At 40.9% G+C, this 26849-nt stretch overlaps 1 protein-coding gene across 5 annotated transcripts in view; it reads right to left on the bottom strand.

The window, feature by feature from the left end:
• Positions 1-106: 106 nt before the first annotated feature.
• The window catches only part of CYP20A1 (cytochrome P450 family 20 subfamily A member 1), a 67390-nt gene continuing 40647 nt past the window's right edge, over positions 107-26849 (bottom strand). For all 5 annotated transcript variants that reach the window (XM_008974217.5, XM_034954836.3, XM_003820773.5 and 2 more), the window contains 7 exons: positions 26416-26531; positions 24991-25045; positions 19380-19500; positions 15225-15336; positions 12771-12835; positions 9551-9640; positions 107-9358 (listed from right to left, as the gene is read on the bottom strand). In XM_008974217.5, the coding sequence (XP_008972465.1) occupies positions 9208-9358; positions 9551-9640; positions 12771-12835; positions 15225-15336; positions 19380-19500; positions 24991-25045; positions 26416-26531 (710 nt within the window). In that variant the 3' untranslated portion in view covers positions 107-9207. The remainder of the gene's footprint in view (positions 9359-9550; positions 9641-12770; positions 12836-15224; positions 15337-19379; positions 19501-24990; positions 25046-26415; positions 26532-26849) is intronic.

The following is a 26849-nucleotide window of genomic DNA, read 5'->3' as shown; positions in this document are numbered from 1 at the left end:
CATTGCACTCCAGCCTTGGCGGCAAGAGCAAAACTCCATCTCAAAAAAAAAAAGAAAAAGAGGAAAAAGATATAGAAGGAACAAATGACTACTTGGTTACCAACTATTTTAGTTGTATTTTGTATAGTACTATATTATAAATCTATGTTCACATCTAACACAGGCATGAGTGGAAGGCAGGCATACAACATCCTCTTAAACACTTCTATTAATGGAGTATTCAGCACATCACAAAGTAGCTTTATGGATAGCTTGGCTTCTGAATTTTTTTAAACTATTAAGTAACATTAATAATTTCCTTTATTCTATGTGCACAGAACACCGGCAATAAAGATTTCATTCATTTACTCAAAAATATTTACTGGTTGCCTTTTTGGGGACAGGTACTTTATGACTTTATGACATAGTTACAATGGTAAAGTAACAAAATTTCATTTCATACCATCAAGTGTTTAAAATTAAAATAAGTATTTTAGATGTAGATAAATATGTTTTTCTAAAAATCACCAAACAGGATATAAGTAATTTATTTGATCATGGCATTTTATCACATACTATAACAAGATCTATTTATCACATACTATAACAAGATCTATTCCCAGTATCTAGAAAGCAAGTCAACGGGCTGGGCGCAGTGGCTCACGTCTGTAATCCGAGCACTTTGGGAGGCCGAGGTAGGTAGATTATGAGCACAAGAGATCAAGACCATCCTGGCAAACATGGTGAAATCCTGTCTCTACTAAAAATAAAAAAATTAGCTGGGGGTGGTTGGCGTGCGACTGTAGTCCCAGCTACTCGGCAGGCTGAGGCAGGAGAATTACTTGAACCTGAGAGGGGGAGGTTGCAGTGAGCTGAGATTGCACCACTGCACTCCAGCCTGGTGACAGAGGGAGACTCGGTCTCAAAAAAAAAAAAAAAAAAAAAAAAAAGACAGCCACCGAACTGTAAACCAATTAAATTGGGAGTAGAACTGGAAGAGTGTGATTTATTACCTTGTTTATAGCCTGAATGTCTTACAAAATGGGTCCCAACTCAAACTTTACAATTATCCATTTAGCGTCATAAAATTCTATAAGTCAAATATTAAAATTGATCTATAAGTCTATTCCCTTTAAAAAAGCCTATTCCCTGAAGCTCTTACAAAAATGAAGTAATAAAGGTATATGTTTAACATGTATTTATTTATTTATTTGAGGGTTGTGCTTTGTCACCTAGGCTGGAGTGCAGTGGCATGATCATGGCTCACTGCAACCTCTACTTCCTGGGCTCAAGCAATCCTCCCACCTCAGCCTCCTGAGTAGTTGGGACTACAGGTGTGCGCCAGCACACCTGGCTAATTTTTGTATTTTTTGTAGAGATGCAGTTTCGCCATGTTGCCTAGGCTAGTCTCAAACACCTGGACTCACCCAATAAGCCTGACTTGGCCTCTCCAAGTGTTAGGATTACAGGCATGAGCCACCACACCCAGCTGGAAAATGTTTAAAATTTATTAAGTGAAAAGTAGCTCATGCTGCAATGAACGTACTATGTAAAAATGTATGTATGTGGAACAGGGAAAAATATAAACAGTCATAGAAATGTGGTTAGGTTGGTAGCATTCTTTTTCCTCTTAAAAATTCCTTTTTTTGGCCGGGCGCTGTGGCTCACACCTGTAATCCCAGCACTTTGGGAGGCCGCGGTGGACAGATCACAAGGTCAGGAGATCAAGACCATCCTGGCTAACATGGTGAAACCCCGTCTCTACTAAAAATACAAAAAATTAGCTGGGCATGGAGGCACTCGCCTGTAGTCGCAGCTACTCGGGAGGCTGAGGCAGGAGAATCGCTTGAACTGGGGAGATGGAGGTTGTAGTGAGCCCAGATCATGCCACTGCACTCAAGCCTGGGCTGAGACCTCCAGAGTCTGGCTGAGACCTCTGGAGTCTCACTCTGTCACCTAGGCTGGAGTACAGTGGTGCGATCTCGGCACACTGCAACCTCCACCTCCCAGACGTTCTCCTGCCTCGGCCTCTCAACTAGCTGGGATTACATTCGCCCGCCTCCACATCCACTAATTTTTGTATTTTTAGTAGAGATGGGGTTTCCCCATGTTGGCCAGGCTGTTCTTGAACTCCTGACCTCAAGTTATACGCCCACTTTGGACTCCCAAAGTGCTGGGATTACAGGTGTGAGCCACGGCACCAGCCAAAAATTTCTTTAAATATTAATGGTATATTATTCTCTCAATAAGTTTTTTTTTTTTTTTTTTTTTTTAGACAGTCTTGTTTTATTGCCTAAGCTGGAGTGCAGTGGCACAATCTCAACTCACTGCAACCTCCACCTCCCAGGTTTATTTTTTTTCTCATGCCTCAGCCTCCCAAGAAGCTGGGATTACAGGCATGTGCCCCAAAGGCCAGTTAAGTTTTCTTTTTCTTTTTTTCTTTTTTCTTGGTTGAGACGGATTTTCGCTCGTCACCCACACTGGAGTGCAATGGCGCGATCTCGGCTCACTGCAACCTCTGACTCTTGGGTTCAAGCGATTCTCCTGCCTCAGCCTCCCGAGTAGCTGGGATTAGAGGCACCTGTCACCATGCCTGCTACTTTTGGTATTTTTAGTAGAGATGGAGTTTCACCACGTTGGCCAGGCTGATCTCAAACTCCTGGCCTCAAGTGATTCACCTGCCTTGGCCTCCCAAAGTGCTGGAATTACAGGCCCGGCCTATTTTTGCAATAATTATGAATAGCACACCATTTAAACCTGTTGATTGAGCCCTCCTTAAATAACTAAATACACTACTGGCCAACATGGTGAAAACCTGTCTCCACTAAAAACACAAAAAAATGGCCGGGCACAGTGGCTCATGCCTGTAATCCCAGCACTTCAGGAGGCCAAGGGGTGTGAATCACCTGAGGTTAGGAGTTCAAGACCAGCCTGGCCAACACGGTGAAACCCTGTCTCTACTAAAAAAAAATACAAAAATTAGCTGAGTGTAGTGGCACATACCTGTAGTCTCAGCTACTCAGGAGGCTGAGGCAGGAGAATTGCTTGAACCTGGGAGGCAGGGGTTGCAGTGAGCCAAGATCGTGCCACCACACTCCAGCCTGGGTGACACAGCGAGACTCCATCTCAAAATAAATAAATAAATAAATAAAAAGAAAGGGACCGAGCGCGGTGGCTCATGCTTGTAATCCCAGCACTCTGGGAGGCTGAGTTGGGCAGATCACAAGGTCAAGAGTTCAAGACCAGCCTGACCAACACGGTAAAACCCCATCTCTACTAAAAATACAAAAATGAGCTGGGTGTGATGGCATGCGCCTGTAACCCCAGTTACTCAAAAGGCTGAGGCAAGAGAATCGCTTGAACCTGGGAGGCAGAGGTTGCAGTGAGCCGAGATCACGCCACTGCATTCCAGCCTGGTGACAGAGTGAGACTCTGTCACACACACACAAAAAAGATAAAGAATGACAAAAATCTGTGCCTACATTCAGAGTGACAAGAATACTAATGTTCTGCTTGTAGAAAAGACTATTGGTTCAGAATATGTTAAATGCAAATAATATTTTGTATAATATATATAAATTACATATGCATAAAAAGAGTATCTATATTAGAATCTTTTTTTTTTGAGACAGGGTCTTGCTCTGTCAACCATTCTGGAGTGCAGTGGCACTACCACAGCTCACTGTAGCCTTGACTTCCTGAGCTCAAGCCATCCTCTCGCCTCAGCCTCCTGAATAGTTGGGACTACAGGTGGTGCCACCAAGGCTGGCTAAGTTTTTATATTTTTTAATAGAAACAAGGTTTTGCCACGTTGCCCAGGCTGGTCTCAAACTTCTAAAAGCTCAAGCAATCGGGCCGCCTTGAACTCCCAAAGTGCTGGAGTTACAGGCATGAGTCACTGTGCCCAGCCTACATTAGAATCTTAACAGTGGGGCTGGGCATGGTGCCCCACGCCTGTAATCCCAGCACTTTGGGAGGTCAAGGTGGGCAGACTACTTGAGGTTGAGGAGTTCGAGGCCAGCCTGGCCAACATGGTGAAACTCCATCTGTACTAAGAACACAAAAATTAGCCAGGTGTGGTGGCACATGTTTGCAATCCCAGCTACTTGGGAGGCTGAGGCGGGAGGATCACTTGAACCTGGGAAGCAGAGGTTGCAGTGAGCCGAGATGGTGCCATGGCACTCCAGCCTGGGCAATAGACAGCGGGACTCAGTCTCAAAAAAAAAAAAAAAAAAAGAATCTTAACAGTGGTTAACTTCAAATAGTGAGACTATGACTATTAACTGACTGAGTTTGATATTTTTGTGTTTTCCTAGATTTTTCTATAATAAACATTATTATTTCATAATAAAGCAGTAAAGATTTTTTATACAAACTATTTTAAGATAAACAAATTTTGACATAGGGGTTATAAGTTAGGTAGAATCTATTTATATAAAAAATGGAACTGTACTTTTGTGGGCCAAATAAGCACTATGTAAGTTTTTTTAATTTTCCCAAACACATGCACAGAATTAATATTGCCTTAAATTTTGTTAGCACAAGTTTGAGAGAGCTCTTTAGTTCATAAAAAAATGTTTTATGGACCAGGTGCGGTGGCTCACACCTGCAATCTCAACACTTTGGGAGGCCCAGGTGGGAGGATCGCTTGAGCTTAGGAGTTTGAGACAAGACTGGGCGACGCAGGGAGACCCTGTCTCAAAAAAACAAAACCAAAAACAAACAAACAAAAAAACAGCTGGGCATGGTGGCATGCATATGTAGTCCCAGCTACTCTAGAGGCTGAGGTGAGATTGCTGGAGCCCAGGAGGTGGAGGCTACAGTAAGCTGTGATCATGCCAATGCACTCCAGCTTGGTCAACAAAGCAAGACTGTGCCTCAAAAAAAAAAAAAAAAAAAGAAAAGAAAGAAAAGAAAAAGAAAAAAAGTTATGTACTTATGGTTTTTTTTTTTTTTTTTTGGATAGAGTTTCACTCTTCTTGCCCAGGCTGGAGTGCAATGGTGCAATCTTGGCTCACCACAACCTTCCCCTACTGGGTTCAAGCGATTCTCCTGTTTCAGCCTCCCCAGTAGCTGGGATTAAAGGCATGTGCCACCACGCCCGGCTAATTTTGTATTTTTAGTAGAGATGAGGTTTCTCCATGTTGGTCAGGCTGGTCTTGAACTCCTGACTTCAGGTGATCTGCCCGCCTCAGCCTCCCAAAGTGCTGGGATTACAGGTGTGAGCCACCTCGCCTGGCCATTTTTTTTTTTTTTTTTTCTGAGACGGAGTTTTGCTCTTGTTGCCCAGGCTGGAGTGCAATGGCACGATCTCGGCTCATCGCAACCTCTGCCTCACGGGTTCAAGCGATTTTCCTGCCTCAGCGTCCCAAGTAGCTAGGATTACAGGGATGCTCCATCATGCCCGGCTAATTTTGTATTTTTGGTAGAGACAGGGTTTCTCCATGTTGGTCAGGCTGGTCTCAAACTCCCGACCTCAGGTGATTTACCCGCCTTGGCCTCCCAAAGAGCTGGGATTACAGGTGTGAGCCACTGTGCCCGGCCATGCTTATGTTTTTTAACAATACACTTCTGAACTATCAAAAAGAATATAAATCAAAATCACTGAAGTAGTTTTTAAAAACTCCAAAAGCTACAAAACTTACTTACTTCAATATCAATTAAAAACCCATTTGATAGTGCAATAACTTGACTCCTGCTAGAATCATTCTATAAGCCATCAGTGACAGTGAAGTGGCCAAAATTTGAGTCATTTGATAAATACAAAGAACACAGATTTTTGTCATTCTTACTGTGAAGAAAAACAGTGAATGAATAACTTAGTTTATATATTAACAGTACTTTTATTTAAAAAATTATCTAGAGAATAACTTCTTTTTAATCATTTGTTAGTCATGTAACTATGGATAAAACATACTAATTTAGCTGATTCCTCTATGCTCTCTTTTCCTTGATTCCAATCATTATTAGTTATTCTACACTGCCTCATTTATTGGCAGTTATGCCAACTGGCTGACTCTGGTTCAACTGCCCTATTTTTGCTCTCATCATTGTTTATCATATCTCACTTGCTTTAAACTCCACCTCTTTCATCTCATCTGATCTGACACTTGGTTTACATATCAATTGGCTACTCCGCCAGTTTCCAACCCATTCGAGGTACTTGGGTAACAAAGGAAGATGCTCTATACACACAAAACCACAGAAAATAAGTGGGAAGGGATAATAAATTTCACTTAAAGTTTTAGAATTTTTCTTTTTTTTTTTGAGACGGAGTTTCACTCTTGTTGCCCAGGCTGGAGTGCAATGGCGCGATCTTGGCTCACCGCAACCTCTGCCTCCCAGGTTCAAGCAGTTCTCCTGCCTCAGCCTCCCGAGTAGCTGGTATTACAGGCATGCACCACCACGCCTGGCTAATTTTGTATTTTTAGTAGAGACGGGGTTTCTCCATGTTGGTCAGGCTGGTCTTGAACGCCTGACCTCAGGTGATCTGCCTGCCTCGGCCTCCCAAAGTGCTGGGATTACAGGCATGAGCCATCACGCCCGGCCAAAGTTTTAGAATTTAAGTTATTCCAAAAATTTTTTTTTTTTCAAAAATACAGACTGCATCCAATTAAATTCTATGTTAACTGGCAATGACTAGGTCTAAAATGTTAGGTATTTACCAATAAATGACATAAAATAACTCAACAACAAAGGGATTTTTTTTTTTAAGAGATAGGGTCTCACTTTATCACTCAGGTTTGGCTGAGGGCAGTGGTGTGATCGCAGCTTACTGAAGCCTCCAACTCCTGGGCTCAAGTGATCCTCCCGCCTCAGTCTACTAGAGTATATTCTTGAAAGCAAAATTACAAATGAAATTCAGCAGTGTTAAAAATAAGCCCACTTGCAGACAATTATCATTTTTCTTCCTTTCTTTCCTCACTATCTGTACTTGGCATATTTCCTACAGTGGCTGTCTTAAAGAAAAAAAGGAATCCTTCACAAATAGTGTAGCCAAAAAAGTTGGACTAATATACAATGCTATCAGTAAAGTATTATATATAAAATTTATAAGTGCTAAAGTGTAATTTTGAAAGACACTTAAGATACTCCTTTTTTTTTTGAGACAGGGTCTCAGCCCTGTCGCCCAGGCTGGAGTGCACTAGCACAACATCAGCTCACTGCAACCTCCACCTCCCAGGTTCAAGGGATTCTCCTGCCTCAGCCTCCCAAGTAGCTGGGACTACAGGCGCACGCCAGCATGTCCAGCTAATTTTTTGTATTTTTAGTAGAGATGGGCTTTCACCATGTTGGCCAGGATGGTCTCAAATCTTTTGACCTCGTGATCTGCCCATGTCGGCTTCCCAAAGTGTTAGAATAACAGGCATGAGCTACCGTGCCCGGCCTACTTAAAATATTCTTGAAATAGCTCCCCCCACCTCCTTTTTTTTTTTTTGAGAGTGAGTTTCACTCGACACCCAGGCTGGAGTGCAGTGGTGCGATCTTGGCTCACTGCAACCTCTGCCTCCCAGGTTCAAGCGATTATCCTGCCTCAGCCTCCTGAGTAGCTGGGATTACAAATGTGCACCACCACATCTGGCTAATTTTTTTTTTTTTTTTTGTATTTTTAGTAGAGACGGGGTTTCACCAAGTTGGCCTGGCTGGTCTCGAACACCTGACCTCAATTGATCCACCTGCCTCGGCCTCCCAAAGTATTATAGGCATGAGCCACCGAGCCCGGCCTTTTTTGTTTTTTGTTTTTTTAAAGACAGGGTTTTGCTCTGTTGCCCAGGCTGGAGTGCAGTGGTGTGATCACAGATCACTGCAGCCTTGACCTCTCCTGGTCTCAAGTGATCCTCCCACCTCAGCCTCCAGAACAGCTGGGACTACAGGTGTGTGTCACTATGCCCAGTAATTTTTTTGTATATTTGTAGAGGCAGGGTCTCCCAATGTTGCCTGGGCTGGTCTTAAACTCCTGGGCTCAAGCAATCCACCAGCTTTGGCCTTCCAAAGTTCTAGGATTATAGGCACGAGCCACTGTGCCCTGCCCCAATATTTTGTTACTTACTAGTGAGACTAAACACTTTTCTAAAAGTTTGTTAGCCATACTATCCTATAAAAGCTGTTTGTTCAGGTCTTTTGTCCATTTATCTTTTTTTTTTGTTTTTCTTGAGACAGAGTCTTGCTCTGTGGCCCAGGCTGGAGTGCAGGGGTGCAATCTCAGCTCACTGCAAGCTCCGCCTCCCAGGTTCAAACGATTCTCTTGCCTCAGCCTCCTGAGTAGCTGGGATTACAGGCATGTGCCACCATGCCCAGCTAATTTTTGTGTGTGTGTTTTTCAGTAGAGATGGGGTTTCACCATGTTGGCCAGGCTGATCTCGAATTCCTGACCTCAGGTGCTCCACCCGCCTCAGCCTCCCAAATACTGGGATTACAGGGGTGAGCCACCGCACCCGGCCAATTTTCTGTATTTTTAATAGAGACAGGGTTTCATCCTGTTGGCCAGGCTGGCCTCGAACTTCGGACCTCAGGTGATCCACCCGCCTCGGCCTCCCAAAGTGCTGGGATTACAGGTGTGGGCCACCACACCCAGCCAATTTTTTTGTATTTTTAGTAGAGACAGGGTTTCATCATGTTGGCCAGGCTGGTCGCAAACTCCTGACCTCAGGTGATCCACCCGCCTCAGCATCCCAAAGTGCTGGGATTACAGGCGTGAGCCACCACTCCCCGCCAATTTTTTGTATTTTTAGTAGAGATGGGGTTTCATCATGTTGGCCAGACTGGTCTCAAACTCTGGACCTCAGGTGATCCACCTGCCTCAGCCTCCCAAAGTGTAGGGATCACAGGTGTGAGCCACCGCGCCCAGCCTATGTTTCTATTTTATACATATTCAACAAACATGATTCCCCAACTTCTGCAAAATAATTTCTTTTTCAAGAACATTGATTTTAGAGCTCACACTAAGAAAAAGAATACAAAAATAATGGCATAGAAAGTGAAAAAACAAAAATAAAAAGTAGAAAGCTAAAGTTTCCCATTAAAATGATCAATATACTGTGCAGTAAGTCAAATGTGTACAATGAATTAAGAAAATATGATATATAAAAATCCAAATTTACAAAATTAAGTACAAATAGGTGTTTATATTACAAAGTGATACTGGTTTATAAAAGGATTCAACATAGATTTTTTTTAAATGGTTGTTTTCCTCAATCAATTTAACAATGATTTTAAATGTATAAAATTTTAATATCTCTTTGAGACAGTGATCCAAGCTTCTTCCCTTGATGATGTTACCAGTTCATACTTTGTTTCAATAACCTGTCCCTCCACAGAAAGTAGGTGCAGTCTCTTCACCAATACACTAAGAAGTACTGTGGTCACCATATATGCAAACCTAGTCAGGAAGAAAGTCAATTAGTTACTAAAGATTAAAAATTATACTTTAAACCTGCACGTTCTGCACATGAACCCCAGAACTTAAAGTACAATAATAATAAAAAAAATACTTTAATCATACAGATTGCCCATTCTCATCAACAGTGATCATCAAAATTCTAAGAACAGAGTCTGGCATTCTATTATTCACCTCAACTCTGGACACTCCTGTGTGCCTGAGAATCCAAGTGAGGAAAAAGTTTTCATTACTAATTCATCATCAAACCGATCTGGATCAAACCTACAAAGAAAATTTGAGGTTAATCACAATATAGCTCCACTGGCATCTTACATGTTGACACTAAAAGAACACAAGTATGTAACAAAGTTAAAAATCAACTGAAAATAGAAAGTGCTCTTACATTATATTTAAATGCCACTTATTTTTATGTTCCCAAATTATTTAACATATATTTAGTCTATTGCTGTTTCTTACTATATTCCATTTTTTGAGACAGGGTCTCGCTCTGTCACCCAGGCTGGAGGGCAATGGTACAATCAAGGCTCACTGCAGCCTCGACCTCCTGGACTTAAACTATCCTTCTACCTCAGCTTCCTGAGTAGCTGTGACTATAAGCACATGCCACCAGGCCCAGCTACTTTTAACAGTTTTTTGTACAGACAGGTTCTCCCTATGTTGCCCAGGCTGATCTTGAACTCCTAGGCTCAAGTGATCCTCCTGCCTCAATCTCTCGAAGTGCTGGGATTATAGGTGTGTGAGCCACCGCGACTGGCACTTTATTATTTCTCTTTTTTTTTCTTTTTTTGAGACGGAGTCTTGTTCTGTCACCAGGCTGGAGTGCAGTAGCGTGATCTCGGCTCATTGCAACCACCACATCCCAGGTTCAAGCAATTCTCCTGTCTCAGCCTCCCAAGTAGCTGGGACTACAGGTGCACACCACCACACCCAGCTAATTTTTTTATTTTTAGTAGAGACGGGGTTCCACCATGTTGGCCAGGATGGTCTCGATCTCTTGACCTCGTGATCCACCTGCCTTGGCCTCCCAAAGTGCTGGGATTATAGGTATGAGCCACGGCACCTGGCCTACTTTATTATTTCTAAATGATAGATGCAAAATATATTTCTCGAGAAAACCAAGGTATAAGATTGTTACACCAGTTTATATTATTTTGTGAAATATAAGGATAAATCATAGAAAATCATATAATGAATTTTTAAATAAATTTAAGACCTGTTACATGAGACCACCTTATCAATATGTAAGACATTTTATATTGCCTCTTCAACTGAAATTTATGTCTTAAAATTGGAGGCTCCAGCCTTAAAATTATATTTATCAATTATATTACATCCAGATTTATTAATAGGTGAGAGAGGCTGGACATAGTGGCTCACGCCTGTAATCCTAGCACTTTGTGACGTCAAGGTGGGAGGATTGCTTGAGCCCAGGAATTCGAGACCAGCCTGGGCAACATAGCGAGACCTCATCTCTATTAAAAATTTTTGGCCAGGCGCGGTGGCTGACGCCTGTAATCCCAGCACTTTGGGAGGCCGAGGCAGGCAGATCACGAAGTCAGGAGATTGAGACCACGGTGAAACCCCATCTCTACTAAAAATACAAAAAAAAAAATTAGCCGGGCACAGTGGCGGGCGCCTGTAGTCCCAGCTACTAGGGAGGCTGAAGCAGGAGAATGGCATGAACCCGGGAGGCGGAGCTTGCAGTGAGCCGGGATCGCACCACTGCACTCCAGCCTGGGCGACAGAGTGAGACTCTGTCTCAAAAAAAAAAAAAAAAATTTTTTTTAGAAGGCTGGGCACAGTGGCTCAAGGCTGTAATCCCAGCACTTTGGGAAGCAGAGGCAAGTGATCACGAGGTCAAAAGATTGAGACCATCCTGGGCAACATGGTGAAACCCCGTCTCTACTAAAAACATAAAAATTAGCTGGGCGTGGTGGTGCATGCCTGTAGTCTCAGCTACTTGGGAGGCTGAGGCAGGAGAATCGCTTGAACCCGGGAGGCGGAGGTTGCAGTGAGCCAAGATTGCACCACTGCACTCCAGCCTGGTGACAGATTGAGACTCTGTCCAAAAAAAAAAGATATATGTTGCTTCTCTTAAGCCACTGAATTCTAGGAGGGTATCTGGATTAAAGCGAATGAAAAGCGTACTCTATATATGTGTGATTATTATCATTATTTTTTATTTTATTTTTTATTTTTTTGAAATGGAGTTTCATTCTTGTTGCCCAGGCTGGGGTGCAATGAGATGACCTCGGCTCACTGCAACCTCCACCTCTCCTGCCTCAGCCTCCCGAGTAGCTGGGACTACAGGCACCCGCCACCACGCCCAGCTAATTTTTTGTAGTTTTAGTAGAGACAGGGTTTCACCATGTTAGCCAGGATGGTCTCGATCTCCTGACCTCATGATCCACCCGCCTCAGCCTCCCAAAGTGCAGGATTACAGCTACTGCGCCCGGCCTCTTTTTTTTTTTTTTTCCCCAGTGCATTTTTCTGTTCTTTATTGCTCCTCTTTTTGCTTTTTTTAAATTTATTTTTTATTTCAATAGGTTTTTGGGGAACAGGTGGTATTTCTTTGGTGTGCAATGGCATGATCTTGGCTCACTGCAACCTCTGCCTTCCAGGTTCAAGTGATTCTCCTGCCTCAGCCTCCCAAGTAGCTGGCATTACAGGCATGCGCCACCATGCCGGGCTAATTTTTGTATTTTTATTAGAGACGGGGTTTCGCTATGTTAGCCAGGCTGGTCTTGAACTCATGACCTTGTGATCCGCCCGCCTCAGCCTCCCAAAGTGCTGGGATTACAGGCATAAGCCACGGTGCCCGGCCTGCTTTCATTTTCTTAAAACAGATGTTAATTACTTTTCACTTAGTATAAAAGTGGTAATAAAAGAGACAAAGAGTAGCAAATAGCAGATTCACATAACAGAAAAAGCAATGAACAGAAGATATAATGGGGATGCAGGTCAGGCTTGGTGGTTCATGCCTGTAATCCCACCACTTTGGGAGGCAGAGGTGGGAGGATGGCTTGAGCTCAGGAGTTCAAGACCAGCCTGGGCAACATGGTGAAACCCCATCTGTACAAAAAGTACGAAAATGAACCAGGCGTGGCAGCGCGTGCCTGTGGTCCTAGCTACTTAGGTGGCTGATGCAGAAGGATGGCTTGAGTCAGAGAGGTCGAAGCTGCAGTGAGAAGCGATTGCACTACTACATTCCAGCCTGGATGACAGAGTGAGACCCTGTCTCAAAAGAAAGAGAAGAAAAGGGGATTCACTAGTTTTCTTTTGTTGTATCATTGCTACATACTGAGTTTTCTCCTCAACACTTAGGAAAGGAATGCAAAACGTGCAAACACAAAAACTGACAGTCACAAATACAATGACAAATATTTCATACTTGTGTGGAGATGGCCAAGTATTAGGATCCTGAAGTACCACACCAAGGGCATAAAGGACGAGGGTCTGTGGAAAAAAAAATCCAATTAGTCAAGGACTAACAGAGATAAAATGACTCCTAGAAAGTCAACTTATTCCAAACTCCTTTTAATATAGATATTGAATACAAAATAATAATTTAAAAATAATGCAAGAAACCACAAGTGATTATTTTGGTGATCTTACAATGAGGAAGGCCTCCCTAAGCATGTCACAAAATCTAGAAACCATAAAGGAATAACAGACTTAACTATATGAAAATTTAAAATCTGCATCCAGAGTTCATGTCCTTTGTAGGGACATGGATGAAGCTGGAAACCATCATTCTCAGCAAACTATCGCAAGGACAAAAAACCAAACACCGCATGTTCTCACTCACAGGTGGGAAGTGAACAATGAGAACACATAGACACAAGAAGGGGAACATCACACACCGGGGCCTGTTGTGGCGTGGAGGGAGCGGGGAGGGATAGCATTAGGAGATATACCTAATGTTAAATGTCGAGTTAATGGGTGCAGCACACCAACATGGCACATGTATACATATGTAACAAACCTGCACGTTGTACACATGTACCCTAAAACTTAAAGTATAAAAAAAAAATCTGCATCCAGTTAAAAAAAAACAACAAAAAAAGTAAGCAACAGTAAAAGTTATTTGCTATATAATTGACAGAATTTGTATAATATACAAATATATATAAGCTCACTAGAAAAATGAGTGAAAGTTATAAAGACAGAATTAACAAAAGAAAAACACAAACTGTTAATATATGTATGAAAATTTGTTCTATCTCTCCAATGATCAGAGAAAAGCAAGATTCATAAAATATACATAAGACCCAAATTCAGAGGCAGTGAGGATTTGGAAAGAAAAAACATTCTCATACATTGTTGCTAGAAGTATAAAATGCCTTTTAGAGAACATTTTAAATTTAACGTACACATGGCCCAGTGCAGTGGCTAATGCCTGTAATCTCACCACTTTGGGAGGCTGAGATAGGAGGATCACTTGAGCCCAGGAGTTCCATATCAGCCTGGACAACATAGTGAGACTCTGTCTTTATAAAAAATAAAAAAATTTAGTCCAGCTACTTGGGAAGCTGAGGTGGCAGGATCACTTAAGCCTGGGAGGTCGAGGCTGCAATCACACCACTGCACTCCAGCCTAGGTAACAGAGCAAGACCCTGTCTAAAAATAATAATAACTGAACATATACATGGACTTTGACACAAAAACTCCGTGTCTCAGACTCTACTCAACACCTGTACCAGTATATAATTAAAAAAAAAATGTCAATCATAATTTCCACTAGCGGGGGCTGCTTAAATAAATTATGCTAGATGGGCATGGTGGCTCATGCCTGTAATCCCAGCATGTTGAGAGGTGGAGGCAGGTGGATCACTTGGGGCCAAGAGTTCGAGACCAGCCTGGCCAACATGGTGAAACCCCATCTCTACTAAAAATATAAAAATCAGCCAGGCCTTGTGGCACAAGCCTGTAATCCCAGCTACTCAGGAGGCTGAGGCAGGACAATCACTTGAACTCGGGAGGCGGAGGTTGCAGTGAGCCAAGATTGCACAACTGCACTCCAGGATGGGTGACAGAGTGATACTCTGTCTCAAAAAATTAAATTAAAAAATAAATCATGGTACATTCACACAATGGAATATTATGCAGCCATTAATAATGAGTCAAATCTGTATCAAGTGCTAGGTATACTAATAGCCATGATACACTCAATAAAAGAAAATTAAAGAACAATATAGAAAGAGTAACTTTTCACATATAAATTGTTTAATACATATGTATATGTGTGTTTCTATACATATATACACAGAGTAATATACATACACAGAAATAGGTCTATAAAAATACATACTAAACTGCTAACAGTAGTACCCTTTGGGAAGGAAGACTTTTATATTGTTTGAACTTTAAAACAAGCACATATTATTTTGTAACTAAAATAATTGTGTCTTTTATTTAATAATGGGTAGCATTTATTTGCCACTTTAAACAAATTTAAAATACACACCAGGCTGGGTGCAGTGGCTCACGTGTGTAATCCCAGCACTTTGGGAGGCCAAGGTTGGCAGATCACCTGAGGTCAGGAGTTCAAGACCAGCTTGGCCAAGATGGTGAAACCCCGTCTCTACTACAAATACAAAAATTAGCTGGCCATGGTGGCGGGCGCCTGTAATCCCCGCTACTCGGGAGGCTGAGACAGGAGAATCCCTTGAACCTGGGAGGTGGAGGTTGCAGTGAGCCAAGATCGCGCCATTGCACTCCAGCCTGGGTGACAAGAGCAAAACTCTGTCTAAAATATATATATATATACACACACACACACACACACACACACCAAAAGAGTTGAGAATAGCTGAATGAATTAAACATATTAAAGGTTTTCTACCTCTCTAGGAATAATAAATTGGTCAATTTTTCCTTCAATATCTTGAAGCTGGGCAGAAACTGGAGTCAGTTTGGCAGTTCGAACAGTTTCACAAAGCACATGCTGACAATATCTGTTTTAAAAAAAATTTTTTTGAAGATGTTTATTTTGGGAGGCAGTTAGAAATGTACATACATTTAAAAAACGTTCTTCAACAACTGCTCAAACATTCCCAACTTGAAATAGTCCCATCATAATTCTTATCTGCTTAAAGATATGTTATATATTAGAAGTATATAAAGATTAACAATTTTATAAATTTTAAAATAAATACATTTTTATAAGATTTGTTATAAATCTGTATATAACTCTAGGTAGATAAAGATTTCAACAAATAAAAACACTTTTAAAAGTACCAGAAGAAAACTCAAAATAATGTTTCTACAATTTTTAAAAAGTTTATTTTTAGCACGAAGCTGACAGAAAATTATAAAGAAAAATATACATAACCTAACTAGAGAAACATTTTGTTTACATATTTCTAAAGATAACTAGGAAAAATATTTTCAGTAAATATATCTTTAATGTATAAAACCTCTTTAAAAGTAATTAAAATAATCCAACAATCCCATAGAAACAGGGACGGAGAATACAAAAAGCAATTCACAAAAACTTACAAATGGCCTGAAGACATATGAAATGATACTCAACTTAATTAACAACTTAAAGATTGCCAATCATAGCATTTTTTTTACTTGCCAGATTGACAAAGATGAAAAAGAATGAGAGCAGATATTACTAGAAAAAGATGGAGAAAAAGACATTCTCATATCCAATTGGTGGAAGTATAAACTGGTAAAACCTTTCAGAAGCATAATTTGGCAATATATATCAAACTCTTAAGTGTACATCACAACGAGAATAAAAACTAAAATGTATTGCAATCTTGCTATGAGTCAGTTCACTTAAATACTTTATATACAGGATCTTATCGAATCCTTACAAGAAACCCATGGGTGCTATTATTATTCTAATTTTACAGATTAAAATCAGAGGCAGTTATTTAAGATCACATAGCAGGTAAGTTGTGTTGACAGGATTCAAATCTTAACCACTGTCCTACTGCATACATCCTTCAACTAGAAGCTCACTTCTAGGACCTTATTATACAGAAATATTTGGAAATATTAGTAAAGATGTAAGCACAGAAGTGTTAATTGTTTGTAACATCAAAAACAACAAAATCAAAAGGGGAAACATTCTTCCTTCCTTTCCTCTGTATAAATATTTATTGCGTACCTGCTGCATGTGAAGCACTGTGCTAGATACTGAGCTACAACAATAAACAAGAGATACATCATCAAAGGGGTTCAGAATCTAGTTGGCAGTGGGGAGGCAGATTGGATAGGACATAAAGGATGAACAATTAAGTATAGCACATGTTATAAAGGAAGTTCAGGGTATTACTGGAATATAAGGCAGGAGCAGCTACTCTAGGGAAAGGGCTTTGTAGAGAAATAAACACAGGCTGGGCTGGGGCGTGGTGGCACATGTCTGTAATCCCAGCATTTTGGGAGCCAGAGGCGGGTGGATCACTTGAGGCCAGGAGTTCGAGACCAGCCTGGCCAACATGGTAAAACCCTGTGTCTACTAAAAGTACAAAAAATAGCTAGGTATGGTGGTGCATGCCTGTAATTCCAACTACTTGGAAAGCTGCGGCATGAGAATCGTTTGAACCCAGGAGGTGGAGGGTGCAGTGAGCTGAGATTGCGCCACTGCAATCCTGCCTGGGTGACAGAAAGGGACTGCATCTGAAAAAAAAAAAAAAAGAGAGAGAGAGAGAAATAAACACAGGCTGAAACCTGCGAACAACAACAACAACATTAAAAAAAAAAAAACTCAAACCACCACCGACGATAAAAAAACACTCCACCCCAAAACCAAAAACCAAAACCCGGACTTAACTAAAGAAGAGACGAAAAGAGAATCTATACAGAGGAGTAGTTTGTGCAAAAGCCAGGACAGGAGATGAGAAACTGAAGACTTTGAGTAGAGCTAAACTGAAAGCTATGAAGAGGCACAAGTGAGGATAAGGTGGGAGTACACAAGGCCCAGCTTTTGAAATGCTTCATAAGCTATATTAGAGCTTAAACTTTAAAAAATTATTTATTTACTTATTTATTTTTAAGAGATAGGTTCTTGCTCTGTTGCCCAGGCTGGAGTGCAGTGACACTCTATCATGCTGCAGCCTCAACCTCCCAAGCTCAAGTGATCCTCCCACCTCAGCCTCCCTAGTAGTTGTAACCATAGGCACATGCCTTTATGTCTGGCTAATTTTTAAATATTTTGTAGAGACAGGCTCCCACTATGTTGCCGTGAATGGTCTCAAACTCCTGGGCTCAAGCAATCCTCCAGCCTCAGCCTCCCAAATTGCTGGGATTATAAGCATGAGTCACTGCGCCTAGCCCAACTGTTACAGGCTTAAGGGCACATTTACAAAGGAACCTCACCTTCTACTTCATACACTTTGGTATGATAAAAACTTCAAAAGACAACTAGTATTACTTTTAAAATAATAGTTACAGTCAATGTAATAAATAAAACTTCCAACATTTAAAAGCCTCCTAGTTCTTTCCAGTGGTTATCTTTTCTTTTTTCTTTTTTTTTTTTTGAGATAGGGTCTCACTGTCACCAGGATGGAGTGTAGTGGTGTGATCGTAGCTCACTGCAGCCTGGACTTCCTGGGCTCAGGTGATTCTCCTATAACAGCCTCCTGAGTAGCTAGGACTACAGGCATGCACCACCATCCCTGGCTAATTTTTTGTATTTTTTTTTTAGAGATAGGGTTTTGCCATGTTGCTCTGGCTGGTCTTGCACTCCTGGGCTCAGGTGATCCTCTTAACTTGGCCTCCCAAATTGGTGGGATTACAGGTGTGGGCCACTGCGCCCAGCCACTCTATCTTTTCTATAGTTGATTTTATGCTCCAAGATAGGGTTGCTTGCTACCCAGTCTCAGACTTCTAACCCAGAAGCAATCACAGTTGCAATTAAAAAAAAATTAAATTAAGGTATAGTTATATGCAATAAAATTAACCCATTTTACCTGTACGGTTTGAATTTTAGTAATTGTATACAGTTGTGTAACTACAACCACAAGTAATATATGATAGTTTCATTTTCTTCATGCCCCTTTGTAGTTGATCCCCATTCCTAGCCTCCAACAGTATGCTTTTTATCACCACAGTTTGCCTTTTCTAGAATTTCACACAAAGGAAATCATACAGTAGCCAGTATTTTATGTTTCACTTCTTTCCCTTAAATCACTAAGATTCATCTGTGTTGTTGTGTGTATTGATACGGTGTTCCTTTTTATTACTTGGTAGTATTCTATGGTATGGTAATACCACAATTTGTTTATCTATTTACCAGTTGAACATTTGAACTACTCCCAATTTGGGGCTATTTTGAATAATACTGCTATGAATATATGCAAACAGGACTTTGTGTAGTCATGTTTTCATTTATCTTGGAATGAAATTCTAAGGAGTGGAACTGCTGGGTCATATAAGTGTATGTTGAACTTTTAAAGAGCCTATCATATTGTTTTCTATTGTTTTCTTTTCTTTTGAGACAGGGTCTTGCTCTGTAACCCAGGCTGGAGTGCAGTGATGCAATCACTGTAGCCTCGACCTCCTGAGCTGAGGTGATCCTCCCACCTAAGCCTCCTGAGTAGCTTGGACTACAGGCACGTCCCAGCACATCTGGCCAATATTTTGCATTTCCGTGTTGCCCAAGCTGGCCTTGAACTACTAGGCTTAAGTGATCCACCCACCTTGGCCTCCCAAAGTGCTGAGATTACAGGTGTGAGCCACCACGCCCGGTCAAGCCTACTATATTATTATCTAATGTGGCTGTCTATTTTTTATTACCATCAACAAAGTATGAGTGTCATACTTGCTTGACTTCATTAGTACTATTTCACAGGCTAAGTTAAACATTTCCCACACAACCTTATGATTTTAAAAAGCAGATTCATTTACCTAATAAAATCTACATATAAATACTTTAAGTCCTATAAAAATATGTAGCTTTCCTAGATAGCAACAATAGCTTTAAATTAGATAAACCAGTTCAAATTTACCTTTTAATAATCTCCTCTTTTTATTGTGTTCTTACCTGAGCTGCTCAATTTTCTCTGGAGTAACAGGACCATTTCCAAAAACTTGGTTTATCTCTTCATATAATTTTTTTTGAACTTCTTCAAAGGTGGTTAAAAAACAGATTGCCCAGGTACACACTAGGTCAAACATTATATGAATAACAATGAAAATAGCTAACTCGTGGCTTGGGTATAGAATAAGAAAAAAACGACTTATTTAGGGTGGGATTTTTGTATTTGCTTTTTTTCTCCCATGATATAGAAGATATATAAGTGCTACTAAAAAGTAAAATTCTTCACAGGGTTTATATTTCATTATATGGAACATCAATATTTACAGAATGCCCTCCAACAGACATAGTGTAATCTGGATGCCTTCTTTCTTAAAACTGGTAAGTAACTGGAGCCACTTAATTTTACCTTAGGTAAAATAGTTATGATAATAAATAAATATCATATCTGTAGGAGTGCTCAATGTTGGCTATTGCAATGGATTATCTCATGCACTCAACCTTATTAGGCCGATTTATCAGTTCACTTAGGAGCACTAATGAAATAATTCAGACAAATCAAGCTAGCAGATTTATCGATAAATCAATATTCTAAAATATTTACTTGTGATGGTAAATACACTGGCTCAAAATTTGTGAGTGGTTATTGCTTACAACAGTTCTCAACCAGACGTGGTGGCTCACACCTGTAACCCCAGCACTTCGGGAGGGGATCACACGGAGGGGATCACTTTGGGAGGGAATCTGAAGCTGGGGGATTGCATAGGCTCAGGAGTTCAAGACTAGTCTGGGCAACATGGCAAAACCCCATCTCTACAAAAAACTCAAAAATCACCTGGGTGTGGTGGTGTGTGCCTATAGTCCCAGCTACTTGGGAGACTGAGATGGGATGATCACTTGAGCCCAGGAGGTTGAGGCTGCAGTGAGCTGTGACCGTGCCACTGCACTCCACCCTGGGCAATCAAGTGAGATCCTGTCTCAAAAAAAAAAAAAAAAAAGCAGTGGTTCTCAAAAACCACCTGGGAAATGGCTGATGCTATAACCTCACATTCACAAATTCTGGTTCAGTAGGTTTGTGGTAATGTCCAAACATCTGTACTTTTAACAAATGGAATATCGAATTTATCTCAACGCCAAAATGGGAAGATCACTGGCTCATGGCTTACTTTAGCTTAAACTGGTTTATGGATTGTATTCACTGAGGAAATGAAAATGTAAAGAAATTACATGTTGAGAAAAAAACCAGAAGAAATGAAAATGTAAAGAAATTACATGTTGAGAAAAAAACAGAGGAAAAAGAGTAGTTATATTTCCTTTAGTAATACACTGGGATCATAACTATTAAAAGAATGGAAACTTCTGAACTTATATACTACCTCTTTCCCTAGAATATGTTTGAGCTGACACCATCTGTAGCTCTATTGTTCCTGTGTCAAATACTTTTTAATATCCTTCTAGTAACTTGTACTTTACTTACCAATGATCTCTTTCCTGCGCTAAGGGTTAACTTAAACTTATCTCAAAGTTAATTTATAAAAAAAAGTTTGCCTGATTCACCTTATTACCAATATTGTTACCATTAAAATCAGTAGTAACCTGGTACGCAATTACTCTAATTAGTTTTCTTATATCTAGAGTTCACAAAAAACATGAGTGACTGCCTGTCCTTAACTTTTCCCTACATATGCCTCTTCATTATGGCTTCTGAGTGAACTGTAGAATTGCTATTTTACAAGTGATGTGAAAACTTGTGCAGTGTACAATATGTATGTCACACAATTTTACAACATAGAGTAATATACAACTGAAGGAGTCACCACAAAGATTTGCACACAGTGGTCAGTCCTGTACTCTGTTTGACTATATTATCACTTAAAATTAATATAACAGGCCGGATGCAGTGGCTCACACCTGTAATCCCAGCACTTTGGGAGGCCGAGGCGGGCAGATCACAAGGTCAAGAGAACGAGACCATCCTGGCCAACATGGTGAAACCCTGTCTCTACTAAAAATACAAAAATTAGCTGGGCGTGGTGGCACGCGCCTCTAGTCCCAGCTACTTGGAAGGCTGAGGCAGGAGAATTGCTTGAACCCGGGAGGCAGAGGTTGCAGTGAGCCGAGATGGCGCCACTGCACTCCAGCCTGGTGACAGAGCAAGACTCAGTCTCAAAAAAAAAAAAAAAAATTAATATAACAATATGAATTTAATAATCTCACATTGGCTGGGTGTGGTGGCTCACGCCTGTAATCTCAGCACTTTGGGAGGCCAAGGTGGGCAGATCACAAGGTCAGGAGTTCGAGATCAGCCTGGCCAACACAGTGAAACCTCGTCTCTACTAAAAATACAAAAAATTAGCCAGGTGTGGTAGTGGGCGCCTGTAGTCCCAGCTACTTGGGAGGCTGAGGCAGGAGAATCGCTTGAACCTGGGAGGTGGAGGTTGCAGTGAGCCGAGATTGCACCACTGCACTCCAGCCTGGGCGACAGAGCGAGACTCTGCCTCAAAAAAAAAAAAAAAAAAAATTCTCACATTGACTTTTGGTTTGTGGGTTTTTTTTTAGATAGGGTCACACTCTGTCACCCAGGCTGGAGTGCAGTGGTAGTGATCACGGCTCACTTGAGGCCTTGATCTCCTGGCTAAACTGATCCTCCCACTTCAGCTTCCCAAGTAGTTGGGACTACAGGCACATGCCACCATGCACAGTTAACTACAATTTATTATTTTTTTTGTAGAGATTGTGTCCCACTATATTGCCCAGCCTGTCACACTGGTTCCTTTGTAGGACTCTTAAAAATGATGACTGAAAATAGCTTTAAAATGTGATTTTAAGCCACTTAATGTGTTTTAAATACAACACTGAATCAGACACAATTTCATAGCTTAGAGATAACTTGGAAGGTCATCTGGAGCTAAACTTCTATTTTAGAAAAGGAGGAAAATGCAGAGATAAGTATCTTGCCCAAGGCTAATAAGGGGCAGAGTAAGGACTTATTAAGGTTTCTTATTTATCTACTCTCTCAAAAACTTCGGAGGAGCCTTAAAAGACCACTAACCTACATCCAAATACATAGCAATACTCCTAAAATCTCCCTAAAAACTGAAAATAAGATTAAAATATTAATTCAACCTTGGAAATAGTCACTTTTCTTGGTGTCCGGAGCACAAGTGATTTAGATTTTTAAAGGTCTTTAGCAAAGACATATTAGGTTTAATGTAATGCGTTTTAAAAACAAGGATTTTAAATCTATTTTTATACTAATTTTTTTAAGCTGGGGTCTTGTTTTATTGCCCAAGTTAGGCAAACTCCTGGGGCTCACGCAATCCTCCCACCTCAGCCTCCAATGTAGCTGGGACAAGTGTGCACCACTGGACCAAACAAATAGGCATTTTTAAAAAAAGGTTGAATAAGGCAGGACGTGGTGGCTCACGACTGTAATCCTAGCACCTTGGGAGGCCGAGGCAGGTGGAGCACCTGAGGTCAGTTCAAGACCAGCTTGGCCAACATGGTCTCTACTTAAAATACAAAAATTAGCCAAGCATAGTTGCAGGCGCCTGTAATCCCAGCTACTCAGGGGGCTAAGGCAGGAGAATCACTTGAATCGAGGAGGTGGAGGTTGCAGTGACCTGAGATCGCGCAATTGCACTACAGCCTGGGTGACAAGAGCAAAACTCCGTCTCAAAAAAAAAAAAAAAAAAGGTTGAATACATTATTTTTGACATATGCTTACCTAAATTCAATTTAGTCATCTATAGTATCTGGACATTTCTATATGTTAAAGAAGAAAAATTTATGGGAAGTTTACATTTGTATCCTTTTAAAGAAAGCTTCCTTAAACATTAAGGGATATAAATGAAATCCTTCAAGTGAACACAAATTTTCTAAAATTTAAATTCATGTCCTAATACTTCCTTTTGTTTTTTGTTTTTTTTTGAGACAGAGTGTCGCTCTGTCACCCAGGCTGGAGTGCAGTGGTGCGATCTCAGCTCACTGCAACCTCTGCCTCTGGGGTTCAAGCGATTCTTTTGCCTCAGCCTCCTCAGTAGCTCAGATTACAGGCATGTGCCCCCACACCTAGCTAATTTTTGTATTTTTAGTAGAGACAGGGTTTCACCATGTTGGTCAGGCTGGTCTCGAACTCCTGACCTTGTGATCTGCCCACCTCAGCCTCCCATAGTGCTGGGATTACAGGCATGAGTCACCATGCCTGGCCTCCTTTTGTTTTTTGACAGGGTCTCACTCTGTCACCCAGGCTGCAGTCCAGTGGTGCGATCATGGCTCACTGCAACCTCAACCTCCTGGGCTTAGGTGATCCTCCCACCTTAGCCTTCCTTACATAACTGGGATTACAAGTGTGTGCCACCAGGCCTGGCTAATTTTTGAATTTTTTATAGAGATGGGTTTCCGCTGTGTTGCCCAGGCTGGTCCCAAATTTCTGGGCTCCAGTGATTCATCCACCTCGGCCTCCCAGAGTGCTGGCATTATAGCTGTGAGCCACCTTCCCTGGTCCCCTAATACTTCCTTTAAGTATTTTTATCTTAGTATATTTTTATGCCTATTGAAGTATTTTTTATAAATACTATATAAATAAATGGTACTCCACCAATCTAAAAACCAAGTGAGGAAACTTAGAAACATATCAAATATTTTACAATTTTACATAAAAATCACCTTCAATTCCAACGAGAGGAGTTCTTTTAAATCGTGATTTCTGTGGCCTATATACTCTTGTTGGTAGACCTTAGTAATAGCAGACTAGCTTGGAGTCAAAGTGGAAAGCAGCAGCAGGAAATGAAAAGCTCACTGTTTTGGTTGGAAAGGTGTCAACAGCAGTTCATTTTAAAGGCACTAACAAGAATTCACAATCCATAAAATGTGTCAAGAAATTTATGGCTATTTTCAGAGGTGGCTTTAAGCACTTGGGGTTAAGAAAAAAAGCACTTATGTGAGTCAGCCCTTTAAAACAAGACTAAAAAAGAGGGAAAAATTATAAAGAAGTCCTCTAAACAGTGTTTTATTTTTGTTTGTTTGTTTTGAGACAGTCTTGCTCTGTTGCCCAGGCTGGAATGCAATAGTGTGACCATCACTCACTGCAGCTTCAATCTCTTGGGCTCAAGTGATGATCCTGCCTCAGCTTCCCGAGTAGCTGCAACCACAGGCATGCGCCACCACACCCAGCTAATTGTTATTTTTAGCAGAGACGAGGTCTCACTATGTTGCCCAGACTGGTCTCGAACTCCTGGGCTCAAGTGATCCTCCTGCCCTGGCCTCCCAAAAAGTGCTGGGATTACAGGTGTGAGTTGCCATGCCTGGCCTTGTTTTCTTTGAGACAGGGTCTCACTCTGTTTTCAGGCTGGAGTGCACAATCACAGTTCACTGTAGCCTCCATCCTCGTGATTCATCCTCTTGAGCAGCTGAGACTACAGGCACGGGCCATCATGCTCAGTTAACTTATTTTTTTTGTAGAGAGGGTCTCTGTTTTCTGAGCTGGCCTCCAACTCCTGGCCTCAAGCAATCTCCCACCTCAGCCTCCCCAGGTGTTGGGATTACAGGTGTGAGCCACTGTGCTCAGCCTATATATTTAGTAATTCCTCTGAAAAAGAAATCAATTTATACTTACATTTTGCAGTTATTATGCAACTGGCCAGAGAAAATATCATACTGTCTTCTAGGATCTAGGAAACAAAACTAAGTTTAGAAAGTGTGAAAAATGTAAGGTAGCCTATATTAGGCCCTGCTAAAATAATCTACAGCATAAAATTAGTGTCAATGAAAAAAAAAGTATATTATTTCATTTTGATGTTTTCATTAAAACAAAAAACCAAATCTGTATAATGTGAATACCAATCTAAATACCACACTGCTTTTTAAAAATATTTTTAAAATTGATAAACTATAGTTGTATGTATTTTGGGAGTACAAGTGATTTTCGGTACATGTATACAACATGTAATGATCAAATCAGGGTATTTGTTGTGAATATTACTGGTTCATGATCTACTTTGGTAAACAAACTCAGTCCTATTTTTCTGGCTTAGCCTAGTAAACAGCAATGAAGCCTCAGAAATAGGACAGAAGATCTCATCCCTGTCCTGGAAGCCAAATTCAATTTCTGCACCAACATATATCAAACTACTTCTGGCTACAAGGACTTGCATGTGTACAGTGAGGCAGAAGATTCCTACAATGAAGAGGTGTGGCAATAACAACTCACCTCACTGGCCTGACAATACCACAAATGCAGTGGTATGTTGGCAGTATTGTCAACAAGCCACACTGCCACACCTGGTCAAGCAGGCAAAGTGATTTAGTCTAATACACCTAACACAAGTCCTTCTCCTCTTTTGTAATTCAAGAATTTTGGCTCAATTTAATAATATTAAATAATATACAGCTGCCTCAAAGAGCTAAATAATAGAGACCAAGTACTTGTACTACCAATGATGTACAATAAAAGATGTATGATGCAGCTCGGTGCAGTGGCTCACACCTGTAATCCCAGCACTTTGGGAGGCCAAGGTGGGCGGATCATGATGTGAAAGAGATAGAGACCATCCTGGCCAACAAGGTGAAACTCCGTCTCTACTAAAAATACAGAAAAATTATCTGGGCGTGGTGGTGCGCGTCTGTAGTCCCAGCTACTTGGGAGGCTGAGGCAGGAGAATCGCTTGAACCCAGGAGGTGGAGGTTGCAGTGAGCAGAGATCGTGCCACTGCACTCCAGCCTGGCGACATAGCGAGACTCCATCTCAAAACAACAACAACAACAAAAAACCCAAAAAAACATGTATGATGCTTCTCTTAAGCCACTGAACTCTAGGAGGGTATCTGGATTAAAGTGAATGAAAAGCACACTGTATATATGTGTGATTATCATTATTTTTTATAGATGGCGTCTTGCTATATTGCCCAAGTTGGCCTTGATCTCTTGGGTTCAAGTGATCCTCCCACCTCACCCTCTCAAGTAGCTGGGACTACAGTCATGAGCCATTGTGCCTGGCTCTGGCTTATTTTTTTACCTGATAAACATTTAACAATTATATCACCTGTTGGTCATTAAGGTTCCCTTGTACTAAGGAGTCAATGAAAATATGTTGACTGAAGTTCCTTCCTTTTCGTTCTTTTATGATGTTCCTTAAAACAGACTCCAGTTGCATGAGGGCTTAGAGAAAAAAACAAAATAATTTTAGAATACAAGCATTAGTGGAGACTGAACTTTAAAAAAATAATTCTGTGCAATGTTACTATAAGAAGAAAATCTTCAAAGTTAGTAACCAACAACAAAGAAAGCTAATTTATGTTTAAACTCATCATTTTCTTCCTTTTTTGCCAAATTTAACATACATACAAAAAAGTGCACAAAGCATGTAAGTACAGTTTAAGGAATAATTATAAATCACCACCAACCACCTAGGTCAAGAAGTAGAGCAATGCCAGCACTTGACTTTTTCTTTTATTTTTGAGACACAGTCTTGCTCTG

Source organism: Pan paniscus, chromosome 13, assembly GCF_029289425.2.
Source record: "Pan paniscus chromosome 13, NHGRI_mPanPan1-v2.0_pri, whole genome shotgun sequence".
Taxonomy (NCBI): domain Eukaryota; kingdom Metazoa; phylum Chordata; class Mammalia; order Primates; family Hominidae; genus Pan; species Pan paniscus.
This window is presented reverse-complemented; position numbering and strand designations above follow the sequence as displayed.